This window comes from Colletotrichum aenigma, assembly GCF_013390185.1.
Source record: "Colletotrichum aenigma strain Cg56 chromosome Unknown KSG_Cg56_contig04, whole genome shotgun sequence".
NCBI classification, from domain to species: Eukaryota; Fungi; Ascomycota; class Sordariomycetes; order Glomerellales; family Glomerellaceae; genus Colletotrichum; species Colletotrichum aenigma.
Genome location: NW_023500910.1, coordinates 4,362,195 through 4,380,108, shown reverse-complemented (window position 1 = coordinate 4,380,108; position 17,914 = coordinate 4,362,195). Strand labels below are relative to the sequence as shown.

The following is a 17,914-nucleotide window of genomic DNA, read 5'->3' as shown; positions in this document are numbered from 1 at the left end:
CTTAACTCTAAATCTCAGACAGCACAACGCAGCTCGTTATCGGTGTTAGGCCATAGTGGCACTCGGCCGGGGCTGGTCAGGTCCGCGCTCCGTTCCGACCTGAACTGTTTCTTGGCCAAATGCTTATTATCCCACTGGTTACGGCCGACTCGATCTTCGTCTCGACTTGACTCGGAGGCTTTCTCTTTGTCTTTTTTGACGATTCCTTAAAGGGGAAAACGAAGCCGACGACGGGCACGCACGAATGCCTCTGTGCTCCTTGCGCATTTTGTCTTTGACGTGACTCGACTTCATTCTCTCCACGTCGCAGAGGACACCATTCATGTCACGTCTCCAGTTCGTCCCTATTGCTGCTTCTACAGCTTAAGCTGTGCCTATTGCTGTCCCGCCTAAGCGGTCCCCGATCACCCGAGGTCCCCGGATTGATTGGATCCCCAGACTCTCCCTGTCAGGGCAGGACGAACGGCCAGGCACATTCGGGGGCCGTCGGGCGCCGGCCACTCATTGGCTGTCGCGTCGCTCACCTGAGAAATGAGACACACCATCTCGCGCCTTCAGGGTCCAACCCTCTGGAACGAACCGTCACTAGCGGCCAATCTCACGGGCTCCCCTGAATCAGCCTGTTATGAGACATGAAAAATTTACGATACTTTTGTGAAGTACGACGATAGCATGTCTCAAGAGAAGAAGCAATGCCGGCGTATCACAATCCTACGACCGATAGAACAGTAAACATGCAAAATTTCCCGGTGTTCACACCTCGGCCAATCATGTTACGACGTGATGTGAGCACCGTGAAACCATCATGTTGGCTTGATATTATTCACGTGCAACAATGCAAAGTCGTTCGTCGTATCAACGCCTCACAACAGCGGGGTATTTTTCATTGCGGGGGCTTAATAGTTTCCCCTCGGAAGATGATACTCTGCCATCTATAATTTGGCATCTTCGGCGGGCTGCCTGTGGCTGCGATTCTGTGTCTCTACTGACTCGACCCGGCATCAACGTCCAGACGATATGGAACATAAGGTATGCGGAAAGAACGAGACCCGCCTCGCTTCGCAGATTGACGGCGTCGATCACTTTTCACTAGAACCTCGCGAATCACCGCTCAATGCCCCCGTCGTCCCGTCCCCCCTCTCCCCGCTCTCCCCGATTCCCCGAACACGTTCTGATAGATCCACAATCCCAAATATCCGTATTTCCATTTCGAGATGGATGGAGAGGGACCTGGGACCCTTCGTTGCTCTGTGTTTCCCCTGCCGAGCTGAGAGAGGGAACAAGTAGTAGAGCACGGGAACCGCTGCGGTCATGACGCCCAGTTGCAAACACTTTGCGCGCAGATCACACAAATCCTCGGGTGCTTCCTCTGCCGTTTCGCAGCACGGCCGCGCAAACCCAAAGAACGGTCCCCCATTGTGCGGTGCAGCTGCAGCGAATGCACTCCTGAAATGTTTGCCTCCCACTCGCGCGCGCGCGCGCAGCCTAACGCATCATGTCATGTTCGCGCAGCCTAAAACACTCGCACAAACAATGAAGCCACCAGCAAACACGCCAGAAAAGAACCCACCTGAGTGGTGCTAAGGCTGAGCAGCAGAAACGTGGGCTGTCGTGATGTTGTTTTTCCAACACTAATTTTACCCTAACGCACACAGGGCAGCGCGGGCTAGCGGACAAAGGCAACAAAAGTCAGAATTAGAAACGGTCAGGGCAGGAGAATGGATCGTCGGATCATCTTCTTTCCAGGAACGGTGGCGACTTGGACCTGCGCAAGCTTGCAGCGGGATGAGCACGGAATGCCTAAACTTGCGGCGGGACTGCAACAGAAGAAGCCTCTCTGGCAAAAACGCCCCAAACAATGCGTGCCCTTTCCTAACGCTCGACTTTGGCTGTGTGTGGATAGGTAACTGTCAAACCAAAGTCGGGAGTGGCGATGACAGGTTCCAGGCAGATGCCTAAGATGCCTGGATGCCCAAGCGTTCGGACGGCCGAGCCTCGACGGGGACCACCCTTCGGAAGTTACAAGTCCCATCTCCGAACGTCAACCGCGCGCCAGTCTTCGCCTCCTATTATGCTGTTCCGTTGCCGGAGCCGCACGCAGCGTGACGTCCGTGGCTCAGGGGTGACATATATGGAGCTCTCACATGAGAGAGATCCGTTCACTGTTTGAACAACTGCATGTAGAGTATTTGACAACCACACAGGAAGGAATCAGGGAGTGTGTATGTTGCCAAGCTTTCTCCAACAGTAAGCACGGTGAGAATGACCACATGATGTGATTGCAGGAATTATTATCGTCCATTAGGTGTGTGTGATGTGGTAAGCTGGTGTGGGAGTTGATGACCTCCCTTTCGTCATTGATCCTCCCAACCTCCTCAGACTAGTTTGTTCGTGGCCACGTTCCGCAAAAGCCGATGCGATTGCCCCTCCTCCATCCTTCGCCGCCCGACATCTCAAAGGATGCGGGCCGCGACGGGAATCGCACGTGCCGCATAATGGTGTAAAGAAGAGAGGATCCTCTCCATCTCCTCTCCTGGCCGTGTCGCATACAGGCCAACTCATTCTTTCCCTTCCATCTCTTCTCTCGTGGTCACAATAATCGAATCAAAACAAGAAAACATTGCTCCCAACATGTGTGTGTGTCACATGAAAACGCCCATTCCCATGCTTTCCCTATTGTGTCTTGTTTGTAAAAAGTTGTGTTTGTTTTTGCGCCCCTAACGTGATGGTATCCCTTCTCTCTCGTCGGATGCTAAGATTCCCCGACCTCTTTTCGAATTCCGAATGATCCAAACCAGACTCGACTTTTGCGTCAAAAAAAAGCGGGAGGGCGCGCAGGGTTTACAGAAGAATCGAAGAAAACGGGCGTCGTTGTACGGTAAATTATATGTTGTTTCGTCGTCGAATAACGTGGTTTCGGATCGATTTCGGAGTCTATCGCCGATCACCTCCCTCGGCCGATTCGGGGATTTGCTTCGCTTCTGATTCGGACTTGGCCTCCACCGCCTTGCTCTTGCTCGCTTCCACTTGCTGTACTCGGTTTTTCCTGTCGCCCTTGTACCTCGTGTCCAGGATGCGGTCCCAGAAGATAAAGAACGGCTGCGAGAAGTTGGTCTTGATGCCCCATGTCTGGTGATGGATGTCGTGGTAGGCGGCGTTGTTGCTCGAGATGTGCTGCAGGGGGTCCCAGGGCAGGGAGTAGCCGCAGTGGTCGTCAACGGTCTTGATGGTCGAGAAGCAGAAGAAGAGGAGACCCTGGCGGGCGGTCATGCCCGTAAGAAGGAAGCCAATACCGGCGCCGAGGGTGTCGAGGAGGAAACCCTCAAAGGGGTGGTTATACAGAGCACCGTAGGCGTAAGGAACGTAGAGGCGGTGGTGTCGCGAATGGAAGGTAGCTAGAGGAGCACTCTGTCAGTCCTTTGAAGCTCTTCCGGAGATCCCGGAGCGCAAACAACTTTTGCGCCGAGGCGTGAAACTTACTGTACATCCACTTGTTGACGTGCATCAAACGGTGGAGGAAGTACTGCCATGTGTCGAGGACCGAGACAGCGGCGAACAGCTGCATACCGGGGATGACCAGCCAGTAGATGGCCTTAGCGACAAAGAGCTCCCAAGCGGCGAAGGCGGGGACGACGGAGTGCGATCCGTCAAGCAGCTCGGTGGTGAGGAACGGGTAGTGGCCTCCAGCGAGGGCGCCGGCGATGAACGGGTGGCCCGAAGCAGACATGTTCTTGGAAATCGAGGCGGCGTTGAGTCCGAGCAGGCCGAGAACGGTGGGCAGGGCGCGCTGGGCAAGGCGGACGCGGGTCGCCCAGACGGCGACGTCGTACTCTTCGCGACCAACGGTCTGCTCGTCGTCAATAACCTCGAGGAAGACGGACATGGCGACCTGGATCAGCTGCTGGATCAGGACATCGCGGGCGACCTCGTAGCGAGAGACGTGGTTGCGCTTGGTAATCTCCTCGGGGGTGTGAAGGCGGTACTGGGGCCAGACGTCGTAGGTGTCAATGAGGTGGAAGAACATTGACAAGCACCAGTAGACGACGATCGGGCCGAAGACGTTAAGGTAGCTGTCTGGGATGCCAGGAATGAGTTCCGGCTTGGGCCTCAATGTGTAGGCCGGAAGAGGCGGAAGGTCGGCGGCCGCCGACGTGAAGTTGAGGGCCATCATGGGAGGAACCGTTTCGTTCACCATGGCCGGTGCGATTGTCGTGGGATTGGGCGATTGCAATCGGTATGGTGTCGGGTGGTGGTAGGTTGTGAGGCGAATGGATTCGGTCGGAGGGCGCGGTAATGAAGGAGCGAGGTGAGGTTAAGAAGGAAGGGCGGGGAGCGAAGCACGTTCGCAGGCCAAAGGAGCGGACGGGTTGGATATGTACGGATATGAAATGCCAATCCTTGGGTGCAAATGCAGACAGGGCTGAGACGAGCAGTCGACTGGGCCTGTGGCGAGTTGTTGGTCGAGGTTTCACTAGCTTTGACTAGCTTGGTCCTTGTCTGCAATGCAAAAAAATGATAGCGCTTGACTTTAGGTATGTAAGTACACAGTGAGAGAGAGATGGGAGCAGAGCAGAAAACAACAGCAGCAGGTATCAGAGGTACGGTCTTATTCACTGGGCTGGCCGCTCGGTGCTTTAAAAGATGATAGGCAACGGTCTTAGCGGCGACGGCGGAAGAGCGGGCGGGCAATTTTTTCCCTTTCTCGGAGGCCGGGCTCTTCTCGAGGCGCTGGCCCTGCGGTGGTGCCGTGCTGGCCCATCACCCACTCCAAGAATGATGCGCTTTATCAATCTCGCTTGTGAAAAGGCGCGGGCCTCTCGCCTTTCGACTGTCTCCCGGTTTTGCCACGGATCGAACCACAAATGCCGTCGCGTTCTAAGCTTGGTCACTTGGGGGACAAGATCAGCTGGAGGCCTTTTAGACTCTGCGAGCATGCACCAATTGCCATTCCATTTATGCGTGCACTCCTGACTGCATTTACCAATTGCGCGCTCCCTCGCTCCTTTGCGAGTCTCGCCGCGTGTTGGCACTGGCAGCCGACAATACGCTGCGATGACGAACGCCTGCCACTACAACCACGAGCTGGCTCCTCGCGTAATTCGCGGCGGCCTTGTCATGTTGTCATAACTTTAACACCCTGCGCGGCTTGCTACGCTGCCGTGTCAGGCCACCGGGCTCTCCCCTGTCACCACCGTGGATACGCGGACAACTCGGTGGCTTAAGTAAGCCCGGTTCGCCGTGATCCACGACGCTGACTGGTCGAGCCGTGTTGACATGAAGGGGTGATGCTTAATAAGTCCAGAGCCCAATCTCATCGTGATGATGCGCCCACTCTCTGCTGTCAACAAAATATCTTCTCGAGGATGCCCCTTTCCGTGCCATGCGTTAGTAACATCCGCATGTCTGTCGAAGGAATCCAGGCAGGGCATGGCTTGATCATGACGGGTGCTAGACTTGATTACTTGTCCAAAGTGAGGCGTTGGTCCCATCATAGCTCCGCCCAATGTGCTATTCTAGAAAAGGGTCATTCTCACAAGGGTCAGACCCAAGACCAGACGACTCCATGTTGAAGAGAGAGAGGTTCATGTGACACGCCAGAGACTGGCAGTTGAAAGATCGGGCTGGAACTCACCGCTGTCGCACCCTGCTGGGCGCAATTGAGGCTATCCCAGCTTCGAACGTGGATGTGGTGGATATCGCCCTGGAGCCTTCAGCGGCTGCGGCGCCGTCGCCTCAACCTCATCGGCTGGCTTAGCTAAGACACGCTCATCCAGCTGCACCTTGCTGCAATGGCAACAGACGAGGTCGTTGACCAAGAGGTTATTCTCAAGTGTTTGTATCATCAAGCCGTACAGGTCAGGGGTACCTGTGTACAAGAATCCAGGTTGGTGCAATCCATGCACAATGGTAAACAAGATGCAAAAACAAAATACCTTCCCAGGTTGAGATTCCATCAGGTTGATATATGCGCATTCCAGCAGATCAGGCTCGCCCGCAGCCAGCTGCGAGTGTCCTCCGGGTCCGCGCGCACGTTCTCGCCCCTCGGCCAGGCCGCCTGTCCCGTTAGTCAAGCCCCTGTCTCTTCACCCAAATCCTTAACACGCACCCGGCCGGCCATCGAGACCAGTCCGAAAACGACCTAGCGCCTAAAACCCCACCAAACACAGTCCTCCCACTTGCCAAATTTGCGAACACTTTTCGCCCTTCAAAAGCGACCCCTCTTCTCTTCTCCAGACCCAGACAACGAATTTCCGTTTCGCAGTCTCGTTCATTTTTCACACCCCTCGACCTTCTCAGACAAACCGCCAAGATGATTATCTACAAGGTACGACACCAAGCCCCTTCAGACGACATACCGATGGCCTTGCAGAGGTACACGAGCTAGATGGATTCTGTACCCCGCCATTTTGGGCGGCGGAGGAAAAAAGCGACAGAAAATGTTTTTCTTGAGATAGGGGGACCGGAAAGCTAACCAGAACTCCGCAATGAATAGGACATCCTCACCGGAGACGAGATCATCTCGGACTCCTACGACCTCAAGGAGATCGCTGGCACTGTCTACGAGGCTGACTGCGCCATGATCACTGAGGGCACTGTCAACGTCGGTTCGTAATACCCTACCATAGGCCCCCTGGGCGCTTACCCCGCGCCAACTTCCGGTTCCAGCGAGAAGAAACAATAGCGGCAGGATGCTAACGGAGCAACGCTCAGACACCGGTGCCAACGCTTCCGCCGAGGAGGCTGATGAGGGTGTTGAGGACGCCGAGGTCAAGGTCAACAACATCGTCCACTCTTTCCGTCTCCAGTCCACCCAGTTCGACAAGAAGAGCTACTTGACCTACCTCAAGGGTGCGTAAAACTGCAGGCGAATCATGGCCAGCATATCGAAATTGAAGTTTCGCTAACACTGTTGCTCAAGGCTACATGAAGGCTGTCAAGACCGCCCTCCAGGAGAAGGGTGCCGATGAGGCCAAGGTCAAGGAGTTCGAGACCGGCGCCTCCAAGTTCGTCAAGGAGACCCTCCTGCCTAACTTCAAGGACTTCGAGTTCTACACTGGCGAGTCCATGAACCCCGACGGAATGTAAGAAGCAACCCCAATTCATCCCTTTCCATATTTGGATACTGACTTTGATCAGGGTCGTCCTCCTGAACTACCGTGAGGATGGTGTCACCCCCTACATCATCGTCTGGAAGCACGGTCTCGAGGAGATGAAGGTTTAAGAATCTCGACGGAAAAGTTCTGTTTTCGAGATTTTCTTCGGTGCTGGGCCCCATTTTACGTCTGGACACCTTGCTATAGCGTCCATCTGCTTTGGCATATATCCCTTCAGATCCTTAGCAAGCAAAAAAGTGAAAAAAGAACACTCGGTGTTGGCCGTAATATTTTGAATGATTCCTCGGTTGCTGAAGTGAACTGCAGATACTGATTTTGTTCTTATTCAATGCCGGCACCGATTATATCTACAGAGTGCCGTTCCCCGCAGGGTGGCCTGACTGACCGTAACAAAGAACGCCACAAATGCATGCCTTATGTAATGACAACGACCCCGCCTCTATCCATGCGCACTACTCTAGAACGTCGGCTTGGTTGCCAAGGGAATCGGAGGGGGCTCATCATCGCCGGGCGGCGTCGGCTGAGGCGCCCCGCCGATCTGAGGCTTCTTCTTCGGCGGCGGAGGCGGAGGCGGCTTCTTCTTCCCTAGAGCGTTCACGAGTCCGGGCGGCGGGGACAATGGCGTAGACGCGGTACTCGAATTACCCGCCTGCTGCTGCTGCTGCCCGCTGGCCTGCCCGGCATACTTTCCAACCTTGTCGGCAATGCCGTACTTCTGATTCAGATTGTTTGCACTCTTGACGCCGGCAGCGACCTGCTCCCCATGTCGTTGACGGAAGTTGTTGAACGTGGACGCCGCAGAGCGAGCATCTGCCATTGACACTGATTTCGGGTCCTTGTGGAAGTTGGATGCCGTACGGAGAGCTGCCTGCTTTTGTTCCATTGTAGTCCCTTCCGTTGGCGGCGGGCTGGCTGATTGCCCTGAGCTCTTGCCTAGCTTCGCAAAGCGGTTTTGCAGCTCGTTCATCTGGCCGGTGCTAGGCGGCGAGAAAGCCCCTGATCGCGGGGGCGGTGCAGGACTGCTGTTGTTGGAGCGGGACGGGGGATCGGGGGGGGCCGGCCTTCCAATGCCTAGGGCAGGTACCGATAGCCCAGCGGATCCAAGCCGGTTAAGTGCATTTTGGTTGAGGTATCCTCCGCCGCTGGATGTCGGAGGAGGTGCAGGTGATGCTGGCGCGGTAGCTACCGAGGTTGAGGATGGTGTTCGGGGTGGGAGTCTCGGGGGCAGGCTCGGCGGCGGCCGTGTTGCCGTCTGGCCAGGGGTCCTTCCGTCGGCGCCATCTTTCCGTCCCGGCGGCGGGGGCAGGTGAGAAGTCGACAAGCCCGTCGTGTTGACCCGGAATGGTTGTGGCGGAGGCGCCTCCTCTTCCTCTTGTTGCTGGGCGTAGCGATTGTCCTCGTAAGGCGGAGGCGGTACACCAGGCGACGTTGCAGTCGATCGTGGAGGCGGCGGCGGGATAGGTTGGCGTGGATCTCTCCTCGGCGGCGGTGCAAAGGAAGAGGGATCTTGTAGAGACGATAGTGGTCTGGCGACGTGGTCTGCTCGGTCCTTCTCCTTGTTCCTGCCCAAAAGTCCATTCTGCCTCTCTTCGTCAGCTTATCGATTGCGTGCTTTCTGCCATGATTGACCGAACGCACCACTTGGCCCTTGAGCGTAGTTCCCTCTTTCTCAGGATGCCACCCATTTTTCATGAAATTGCCGAGTCCTGAAGACATTGTGCCGCACGCGGTTTCTCGAACGTCAAAAAAAAAGGTTCGATGAAAAGGGGAACGCCCAAGAGATAACGTCGTTATGTTCGACTCGGGTTTCGGGCGGTGTGAAAAGGAGAGACAGGCGTGTCCGGTTGTGCAATTAATGTAAAAGCGTCTCCGGTGGAGGTTCAATCATGGATGTCTCCAGTGGTGGCTCTTCGTCAGCGCTGCATCCTGGTTCGCTGCGTGACGTCGGCTGGTGTGGCAGTGACACTGGACGGGAGTGGGCGCCCCCGCCGCGGTCACTATTGGGCCGCTAAGAGAACGGGCAGTCGGGCGCTGGCAGGGCCGCCAGCGGGCAGATAAATCGTGCTGGGCGCCTTGCGATTCAGGCGCGAAAAAAGCGCCCCTCTGCTGAAGGAAGCAGCGCCCTGGGCGTGGACTAAATATTGACTTTCGTCGCGTCGATCGCGTCTTCGAACTGCATGTCATCGTTGCTGCTTTCCTGACTGCGACCAACCCCGCCGATTGACTGCAGCCCAACAGCCCGCGATGGCGCAACGAAATATTATCGACGTCGAACTGTTGACTGAACACCTTGGATACGCGCCAATTGTACGTTGGTTTCTCATTCCTAGCCAGTGCATCTTGGGGTGATTGTGAGGCTAAGTGCGGCGTAGTCGCTCCTCGACAGCATCATCAACAACGTCAACGCAGTCGCCGACAAGACCCTCGACCGTGTCGAGCAGGGCCTCTCCAAAGCGCCGCCCAAGGCTCTCGGATTTGAAAAGGCACTCAAGCAGCAGAAAAAGAAGGCAGCTTCAATCGAACAGCAGGCCAATGTCGAGGAGACGGCAAAACTAGAGATCATTGACGGGGTGCACAAGCTCGAGACGTTACTATGCGCAGCCATCGACAAGAACTTTGACAAATACGAGTTGTACGTGATGCAGAATATCCTGGGCATTCAACCAAGCCACCGAAACTGGATGCGCCTGGCCCACTACGACGGTCTCGACTTTACAGCAGGAGCACATGAGGACGCACCGACGAGGGAGAGCGCCGACGCGCTGAGGCGGAAGTTGCAGGCCAGCCAACGGCTGAATGTCATGCTTCACGCGGAACAGGCCAAGAACGCGGCGCTACTGGCGAAGTTGAAGGAGGTTGTCGGCGGTAAGCCCGCCGGCGCCAGGAGTTCGCTGGGAGCTGCGGAGGTCAAGGTTGAGGGTGCGGACGACAAGGTGCCGTTCCAGTTCTTGCACAATAAGGGTGACTTGACAGGGGCCGACGCCAAGACGCCGATCACGACCACTACAGCGTTCAACTTGTCACAGCTGCAGGCGCTGCGGGCTCTGTCAACTTCGCTGAGGAACATCATGTCTGACCTGAAGGACACAGCCAGCACCGAAGAAGGAGTAGAGAAGAACAAGAGCTGGAGGCGGGAAAGAATGGAGTACGTCGAAGGCGAAACGAGGAAGCATCTTGAGAGCGTCAGGGGCCTCGAACTGGGCAAGGACGGAGAAGTTCGAGACGGAGAGTGGCAAGGCGAAGGAAGAAAGTTTGCCAAGGGCGAAGTTGAGGGACTTGAAAGCGTGGTCGCAGCCCTTGGGGGAGGCTCAGGTGAGCCTGCTGCACAAGACGATCCGGACGCCATGGACGAGTCATGATTCACTCAGCTTGTTTGAATTGCGATGGGACTGTTTTTCCAACAACACCACGACAGAAATACGGCGCCTATCATTCGCTATCTTTCTTTGCTAAGCGGGCTGTGGCAGCACCGGCAACGCCTCCAAGAGATGAAACTCTACATACAGAGCACATACGCTGAGCGCTGTAGCAGCCGGGAGGTGCCATATCCGTTTCACAGCCGGGCACCATCATTAGTGGTGTTGAAGGCTTGTCAATCACAGGTCTGTGGGCCGACACCGCGACGGTCCCCAGCTCGTTTCCTGCTGCTGGGATCTACACGAAAGGAATTGGCAAAGCATCATTTCGAGTAAGCTGGGCAGCTGCCAGTCTCAGAGATTCGTCGAGTCGCCAATAGCTTGACCGAGCTCGTACCCGCCCACAGCTTCTAGAACTTGGATGCAACTCTAGACACAGGCCACATCGGGTCCAAACGCTCAGTCAGAAGTTGGGCGTCCGGGTGCGTCAAGGAATGGAATAGGACGGTAGAGTCATACATCGCAGGTGGGCGGGAGGGACCAAGAAACATTACGACGTCACGAATCGAACGGTCATGTCAAGTGTGGGGAGGGAGGAAGTAGAATCAACAAGTACATACCAGATGAGCTCGAGAAGGGCAATTGAACCATGGTTCAAACTCCTAATCTTACAAAAAGCTACTGCAACTAAGGTTCGTGATTTCATATAAACGAACTAGGGCGTCGTAACTCTAGTCCCTGTCATACTACATCGGGCTTGATTGAAAGGGTTGAGAGCAGCTGCAGAATAAGGGGGGTCTTTGGTCTTCGAATGAAGAGAATCGCGGCCGCTCAACCACCTCCCGAGGTCATTACAGCCAACCTAGAATTGTTTTCCACAGCTCTGCTGCAATGTCCAGGTCGAGTGTGTGAAGGATTAGCCAAGTGACTACATGATCGCCTCGACCGCTTTGGTTGAGGTCGCCATGAGCTTTGACGATGTTCTGTGACGACGGCGGCCAGAGATAGATAGCAAGCGAGCATGTCTTCTTCTCGCAGCATCTCCTTGATGATCCATAGCATTCTGCATGAGTTTTGCTATTCGGGCTGATAGTATGACGAGATAGTGGTACTAAAAACAATGAGAACGACCAGGGTGATAACAAGAAGGACAATAATGAAGGAAAAGGTCATTACGCTGATTTCATGATGGCAATATAACGATACCACATCTTTCTTGCCCAGTATTCAGCCATGATGTTGCTCAGCACTGTCGCTGGTCCTAGACAAGGTTGGCGGAGTGACCTAGCACGCATTAGAGATATTAAACGGAAGCCCTCGGATTAATGCTGATTCTACTCGTTGTATTTGATCTACAGCTAGCGCGAGCCTGCTGCTATGTACTTCATTCTCGTGACTAAACGCCTATCTGCTGGTTAATGATTGATTGTTATGCTCCCGTGACCCAAACCCATTCCCATTAACACCAGTGAATGTAATACAAAACCATTGAAAAGGACAGAAAAAAAATCACATCTCCTCACTGATACCCTCAGAAGCCTTGTCCCACTCCTTGCACCATCCGAACCAGTATCTTCCGCGACACTCGGGCTCTGAAGGTGCCTTGGTAGGTGCCGTGGTCGGAGTTGCGGTCGGCGCGGAAGGGGCAGAGGTGATGAGATGCGAAGTGGTTGTTACAGGTAGAGAGGCTGTCGTCGAGACCGCGTCCTTGCATCCCCAGAAACGTCCTGGTGTCATGCAAGTGGTCGTGGCAGACTCACTTGTCGTTGTTGTTGACGTAGTAGTTGTCGTAGTGGACGTAGTCGTCGTCTTGTCCTTGCATCCAAACCATCCGGGTGTCTTGCAAGTTGACGTTGTCGACGTAGAGGTGGTGGTTGTGGGACCGCCCGTAGTCGTCGTCTCGTCCAAACATCCCCACCAGCCAGGAGTCTGGCATGTGGCGGTGCGGGTGCGAGTCGTCGATCTTGTCGACGTCGAAGACCTGGATGTGGTCGTGGTCTCGGTGCCGTTACTCTCATACATCTTCCAGTTGACGCAGTCACGGCATTCGGGTGTCGCGTGGCATACCGGGACATTATCATACTTCTCGATCACGTCGTGGATGACCGATCGAATCTTGTGCGTTCCAATACCAACGCGCCATCCCTTATCGGCCACTACGTCGTAGACACACTCAACTCCGGTATGGCAGGCAGACTCCATGGCGTATCCGGCGAATGAACATGTCGCAGTTGCGCCGTTGCAGGTGCCGATGTAAATGGGGTCTGCTGTGTGTCCAAAGTGGAAGGCACCGGTATTCTGACGAGCTTGATGGACCATCTGCTCGGCTCCCGGAGGTACTGGCAAGCCCAGTCTGCCGGCAGCGAGCGCCTCTGGTACGGCTTCGAAGGTAACGACAGGCACACCGTAGGTTAACCCCAGTAAAGAGCTAACCGCGCCACCCAGGGAGTGGCCGGACAGCCAAATATTTGCATCGGGGAAGATCTCGGTGACGTTGGAGTACAGTTCCTTAGCGGCCGTATAGTAACGGTGCTCATCCTTGAGTGCTTGAACGACGCAGGTGTTGTTGCATGAATAAGTAGACGTGGCGCAGTCGCAAACTTGATGCCAGGTCCACTGTCCTTGCTGAGCACAGCAGCAGCTGAAGAACAGGTTGTCGTTGACTTTGTCATTGGTGGTGGTGCCATCGCCGTCGAACACCGCGGGGGACGTGCCCTTCAGTCCGATGACAACAGTCGAGTTCGTCGCATCGGCCCAGATGTGACCGCGCAAACCGTCGGTCTCCCAACCAAAGTCCGCACTCCTGTTGTACGGGCCACCAACTTCTTCCCAGTCCGCTTGTCCCTCTTCCTCGACGTATGCGTTCGCTGCCATCATCGCCATACTCAGCACGGTCGCCCTGTCGGTGATATTGGGTCCGGGGACTTCGTCGGTGGTCCAGGACGACGGCGACATGATGTTGACATAGCCGCGCTGTCGGGCTTCGGTGACCATGGGGTCTACGACAGACGGGCGGCGATCGACCAAGCGTTCTATCTTGAGAGGCGAGCTCCGAGCCTTCAGAGGCAGGACCCTCTCCCTCTCGAAGCCATCCTCAGCGGTCAGCCACACCTGGCTTTCGGCGTCGTTTGCGTGGCTTCGGACATCCCTCCGTCGGTGTAAGTCAGGATGACGATATGTGCCGTGATGGAAGACGTGTCGTAGTGTAAATAGGTGCTCGTCTGAAAGGGGTTGTTGTGTGGTTGGCGGCAGCAACGGTCCAGGAGGCAGTACTGCCTGTTCTTGTTGGGGAGCTTCCCCTGCGGATGTCAAGGTTGGCGATACCGCGAGGAACGATAAGAGCAGCTGGGCCGTGACTCTGCCAGCAGAGGTGCATGCGACGCGGTTCCCTAGTTTTAGTCGCATATTTGGTGGTTGTTGTAGAATGGAGGATGATTGACCAGAGAGCCAGGCGAAAACGGGCGACAGTCTGGTGTTGCAGATATGAATCCCGAGGTTGGGGAAGGGCGGACGGGATCAATGATGCCGACGTTGAGATGCAGAGGACTCGCGTGCCCGTTATGACAGCATCAGGTGGGCAACTGGCGGGTGTTTACGTCGCCTCCGAGTCGCGGAGGGTGCTCAGACCAGGTCTGATAATCCACTGCTGTATCCGGCAGGTCTCCGCCTCCAGATCTCTGTTAAGATCTTAGCGTAGAGGGCCGCTTTGACGATAACAGATCCCCTGAATCAGTACTCAAGACACCATGCCTCCTGATAAGGCGCAATCAGGGAAACCCACACCAGCATGTGACCATGGTCACTTCAGACAGTGCATGTCTTCTGTATTTCCAGCCAGTCGGAGGCCTGACACTCGTTCGTGTCCGCCACTTTGGGGCATCAAGGTCATCTTCAGCGGACGCTCGGTAACTGGACGATCCCGTCGCGCTCCCCAGGCACCCAGGGCAGTGCAGCTGCCATGGATACCTAATTTTTGTCAGCCCGAGGCAAATCAAGCGTATTCATGCTGAAGATTGTCTACGGGGCTTAACACGGGATTCTGCAGCCAGTGTTGTGGACGGTGACCTGACCGCCCAGGTCTCCGGAGCACCTTATTGGGATACCTGAACTGCCTAAGGTACATTGACGATTTGAAAGCAGCCTTGGCTGCCTTCATCCTCTGTCTGCTGCGTTAGGCGAGAGTCGAGGATAGCATGGTGCCCAAGGTTGGATAACAGAGCCGGCCACCATAGCAGATCGAGATGGCAACATGTCTGGCCCAGGTCAGAAGGTGAAAGTACCGACCTAACCAAAATGGACGAGACGGTGAAGCATCATTCGCCCTGTAGTAGAGCGGCTCCTGGACACAAGGTGAAGTAGCCTGAGAGCCACTACGCCCTGCCCTACCTACCTAAATCAAGCCCCCTGTCATGCCTATCCGTCGCTCCCCAGTACATGCATGCACTGAAGGTCGGATCCGTCTGCAGATGACACCTTCCACCTTTTCTAGTGTTCCAATGAGACAAGAGCGGGGACGAAAGCTCCATCAGTAGCTGCCCGTTGCTTGCGTTACGTCGCCTTGTTCATGTTGCTCTGAAGCTTCCATTCCATCTGCAAAGACATCGACTTCCACCTTGTTGCTTTTGCTTCTTCTGCGCGGGCACCGAGCAGGCCGTGCTGCCATCGCAAAGAAACCCTTACATCATTCTGTTAGAGATGCGAATAGAAACATAACTGCCATCTTTGGCCATCCTGCGATCCATTATCCCTGCCAACCCGCTCCATTTATGGCATAAATCCGCCTCACACGCGACTCAACCGTCCCGCGTGCTGCCGCCAGGGATCTCTTTCCTCTGATATCGGGTTTCAAGACCGGCTCAATACTTAATGCCGCCCTGACGACACCAGGTATGCACTTCCTGAGCCCGCGACATTGGCCCGTCTTTTCGCACTCTTGCAATCTGCACGGCTGACAGCGATGGCTTCTAGCACCGTCGAAACCCTCATGGCGTCCACCGGCCCCTCCAAGTCTCCCGCTGCTCGGCCAAGCACCATACGAGCCCCATCATTTACTCGCCAGAGCGAGGACAGCGATCCTCTGAGAGTACCGAAACGAGCCCAAACATTTCAGAATGGCTCTGCACCCGACCCGTTGGCCACGCCGGCCGTCCCCAGCAAGTCGAAACAGGCAGACGAACCAGAGGCCCCAGATGCCTTTGAAACACGACCCTCAACAGATAACGACGATGGCTTCGATGGCAGAGGATCTGTGGATTTGGGCGAGTTGCCAATCGAGCTTGTGAGCTTGACTGACAGGTAGCGCACCTGATGCCTTCCAACCTAGAGTACGATGATCTGACAGAATACAGCTTCGTCGAGTCGCTGACCACGAAACACCACCCGACGCCACTGAACATCGACAATGTTTCCCAGCTTTTCCAGGATTTCTACCAAGTCGCATCAACACACATCAACACCCACATTTCTTCGCTGGTCTCCCGGCATAACCGGGAGGCGTCTCCCGCTCCGTCCGCGTCATCCAAGGTCTCCACAGCCAGTAGGCTTCGAGCCAAGGCAGCGTCTCTCGGCAACAAGGACAAGCCAAAAGTCCTGCCCAAGGCCGAGCCAGAACAGCAAATGATCACTGCGGAGGAGCTGGCCAACAAGAAGAAGGCTCGAAAGGCGATTGAGGCTAAGCGGGGAGTCATCGAGGAGGCCGTCGAGCGAAGGCTATGTGAGGGCATCTATCACAAGATTTATCGCCACAAGAGCACCCAAGATGAGGCGCAAGATGCCAAATTGCGGTCCAAGACTGCAGCCTTGGCCCTTGTTGGTATTGGACCTTTAGACCTTGGAATCGATCTTGGAGACGAAAAGGCGCAGACCCCTGAGGCAGCTGTCGAGAAAACCGAGGAAATCAAGAAGTGGCTGGAGCAGGCCAGGAGAGACCTCATCATGATGAATGAGAAGAGGTATCCGCTTGGCAAGCTTCACCATCTGAAGGCAGCTCATAAGAGCATTGTCGAGACTTTGGCGCACTTCCATCCGTCTGCTTCCGCGGATGAGATCATGCCGATGCTCATCTTCGCACTCATCACGCTTCCTCCTGAACACTTGAACGTCATAAGCGACTTGCACTTTATTCAGTACTTTAGATGGGACACCAAGCTGACGGGTGAGGCCGCGTACTGCTTGACCAATCTGGAGGCGGCCATTGCCTTTCTGGAGACGGTCGATCTATCCACGCTAAGGGCGGATGAGCTACCCCAAGGTCCTGGAAAAGGTCCCAGCCAGCCGGGGACGCCCCGCGCTGACACGTTTCCTCCGGCCTTCCCGCCCGGCTTGACGGTAACAGCGGACACAACGGTGGAGACCGCTACTGGGAATGCTACCCCAACGAAGCCGCCCGCTTCGCCCTCGGCCTCGGCCGGGCTGCGTGCTGCAGTCCAGGCTCGGAATAGAAGACTGAGCGAACTCGTCAATACGCCTGCCCAAGCCATTGGCGCTGCCAGTGATGCTGTTCTCAACACTGCTGACCAGCATATCAAGACCATTTCAACGAGCTTGGGCGATAGCTACAAGTTTCTCGTTGGCAAATTGCGAGAGTCTCAAGGGTCACCCACAGAATCGGGTCAGGGGCTTGTCGTGCCAAAAACTCTTGATGATGCCAGGAAACTGGTCAGCACCCCGCCACCCGAGGAGGAGGGCTCGGTGAGCGGTGCCAGTTCCATTCACGGAACAGAGGATGCCGACTCCACCCGTCGAGCACCCTTACGAGAGGACAAGATGTTGAACCTCATCGGCGGACGGAAACCTAGCAGAGACCACAGTGCCGACAGTTCTCGCAGCGTGAGCAGTTCCAAGAAGGCTACGCTGCTGAAAGAGAATGACGAGAAGGGTTTGCCCACGTCGTCGCCAGCATCGGGCTCAAACCCACTCGACTCTGTGCGCAACTTTGGCAATTCGCTCTCCAGGTTCTCTGGCATGGGTATGATTCGTGGCCTTAGTCGGACTGCGTCTACGCCCGTTGTGGCCAAGGAGATGTCACCGCCAAAAGACGGGCCGGTCAAGGCAGCCGAAGGTGTCGACCTTGCAACGGTATGTTTCCCATAGGCAGCAGCTAGGATTCGAGACTAATTTTGATGCAGGCCTTCCCAGACATCGCGGCCGCTTTGCCGCCTAAGCAAGCACCGCCCCCCAAGCCAGTGCCACAGATCAAACCACCTAACAAGCGATTCATGGAGCTCCAGAATGCGGGTGATCTCAAGCTTAACGAAGTACTGGAGCTGTTGCGTGACTACAGGAGACTGGCAAACTCGTTGAAGGATATGGGTGCATTCGAGAACCAGAAGTGAGATTATATGTGGCGGCGGCCTTGACAGGCAATTTGCGTTCATTACGAGTAGGACAAGGGCAGCATACCGGAGACATTGGCGTTTTGATATTTGATATGGGACCTGTCGG

General features: G+C 55.4%; 6 protein-coding genes across 6 annotated transcripts; 3 read left to right on the top strand and 3 right to left on the bottom strand.

The window, feature by feature from the left end:
- Window positions 1–2,934: 2,934 nt before the first annotated feature.
- On the bottom strand, window positions 2,935–4,168 carry SUR2 (Sphingolipid C4-hydroxylase SUR2; the record flags this gene model as incomplete). Its single annotated transcript, XM_037322257.1, has 2 exons — window positions 2,935–3,395; window positions 3,481–4,168. 2 exons carry the CDS (start codon window positions 4,166–4,168, stop codon window positions 2,935–2,937), a joined length of 1,149 nt encoding a protein of 382 aa, XP_037179060.1.
- Window positions 4,169–6,310: 2,142 nt separating this feature from the next.
- CGCA056_v007007 (Translationally-controlled tumor protein-like protein) lies at window positions 6,311–7,222 on the top strand (the record flags this gene model as incomplete). The annotated part of the gene is made up of 5 exons (XM_037322256.1): window positions 6,311–6,325; window positions 6,494–6,605; window positions 6,712–6,849; window positions 6,920–7,082; window positions 7,138–7,222. The coding sequence occupies 5 exons, from the start codon at window positions 6,311–6,313 to the stop codon at window positions 7,220–7,222; spliced, it is 513 nt and encodes a 170-aa protein (XP_037179063.1).
- A 350-nt stretch (window positions 7,223–7,572) lies between these two features.
- CGCA056_v007006 (uncharacterized protein) lies at window positions 7,573–8,831 on the bottom strand (the record flags this gene model as incomplete). The annotated part of the gene is made up of 2 exons (XM_037322255.1): window positions 7,573–8,694; window positions 8,754–8,831. 2 exons carry the CDS (start codon window positions 8,829–8,831, stop codon window positions 7,573–7,575), a joined length of 1,200 nt encoding a protein of 399 aa, XP_037179062.1.
- Window positions 8,832–9,359: 528 nt separating this feature from the next.
- Window positions 9,360–10,474, top strand: MTW1 (Kinetochore-associated protein MTW1; the record flags this gene model as incomplete). The annotated part of the gene is made up of 2 exons (XM_037322254.1): window positions 9,360–9,422; window positions 9,488–10,474. 2 exons carry the CDS (start codon window positions 9,360–9,362, stop codon window positions 10,472–10,474), a joined length of 1,050 nt encoding a protein of 349 aa, XP_037179065.1.
- Window positions 10,475–11,980: 1,506 nt separating this feature from the next.
- ATG15 (putative lipase ATG15) lies at window positions 11,981–13,876 on the bottom strand (the record flags this gene model as incomplete). Its single annotated transcript, XM_037322253.1, has 1 exon — window positions 11,981–13,876. One exon carries the CDS (start codon window positions 13,874–13,876, stop codon window positions 11,981–11,983), a length of 1,896 nt encoding a protein of 631 aa, XP_037179064.1.
- Window positions 13,877–15,428: 1,552 nt separating this feature from the next.
- Window positions 15,429–17,805, top strand: vps902 (Vacuolar protein sorting-associated protein 9b; the record flags this gene model as incomplete). The annotated part of the gene is made up of 3 exons (XM_037322252.1): window positions 15,429–15,766; window positions 15,820–17,548; window positions 17,599–17,805. The coding sequence occupies 3 exons, from the start codon at window positions 15,429–15,431 to the stop codon at window positions 17,803–17,805; spliced, it is 2,274 nt and encodes a 757-aa protein (XP_037179067.1).
- Between the last annotated feature and the right edge of the window lie 109 nt (window positions 17,806–17,914).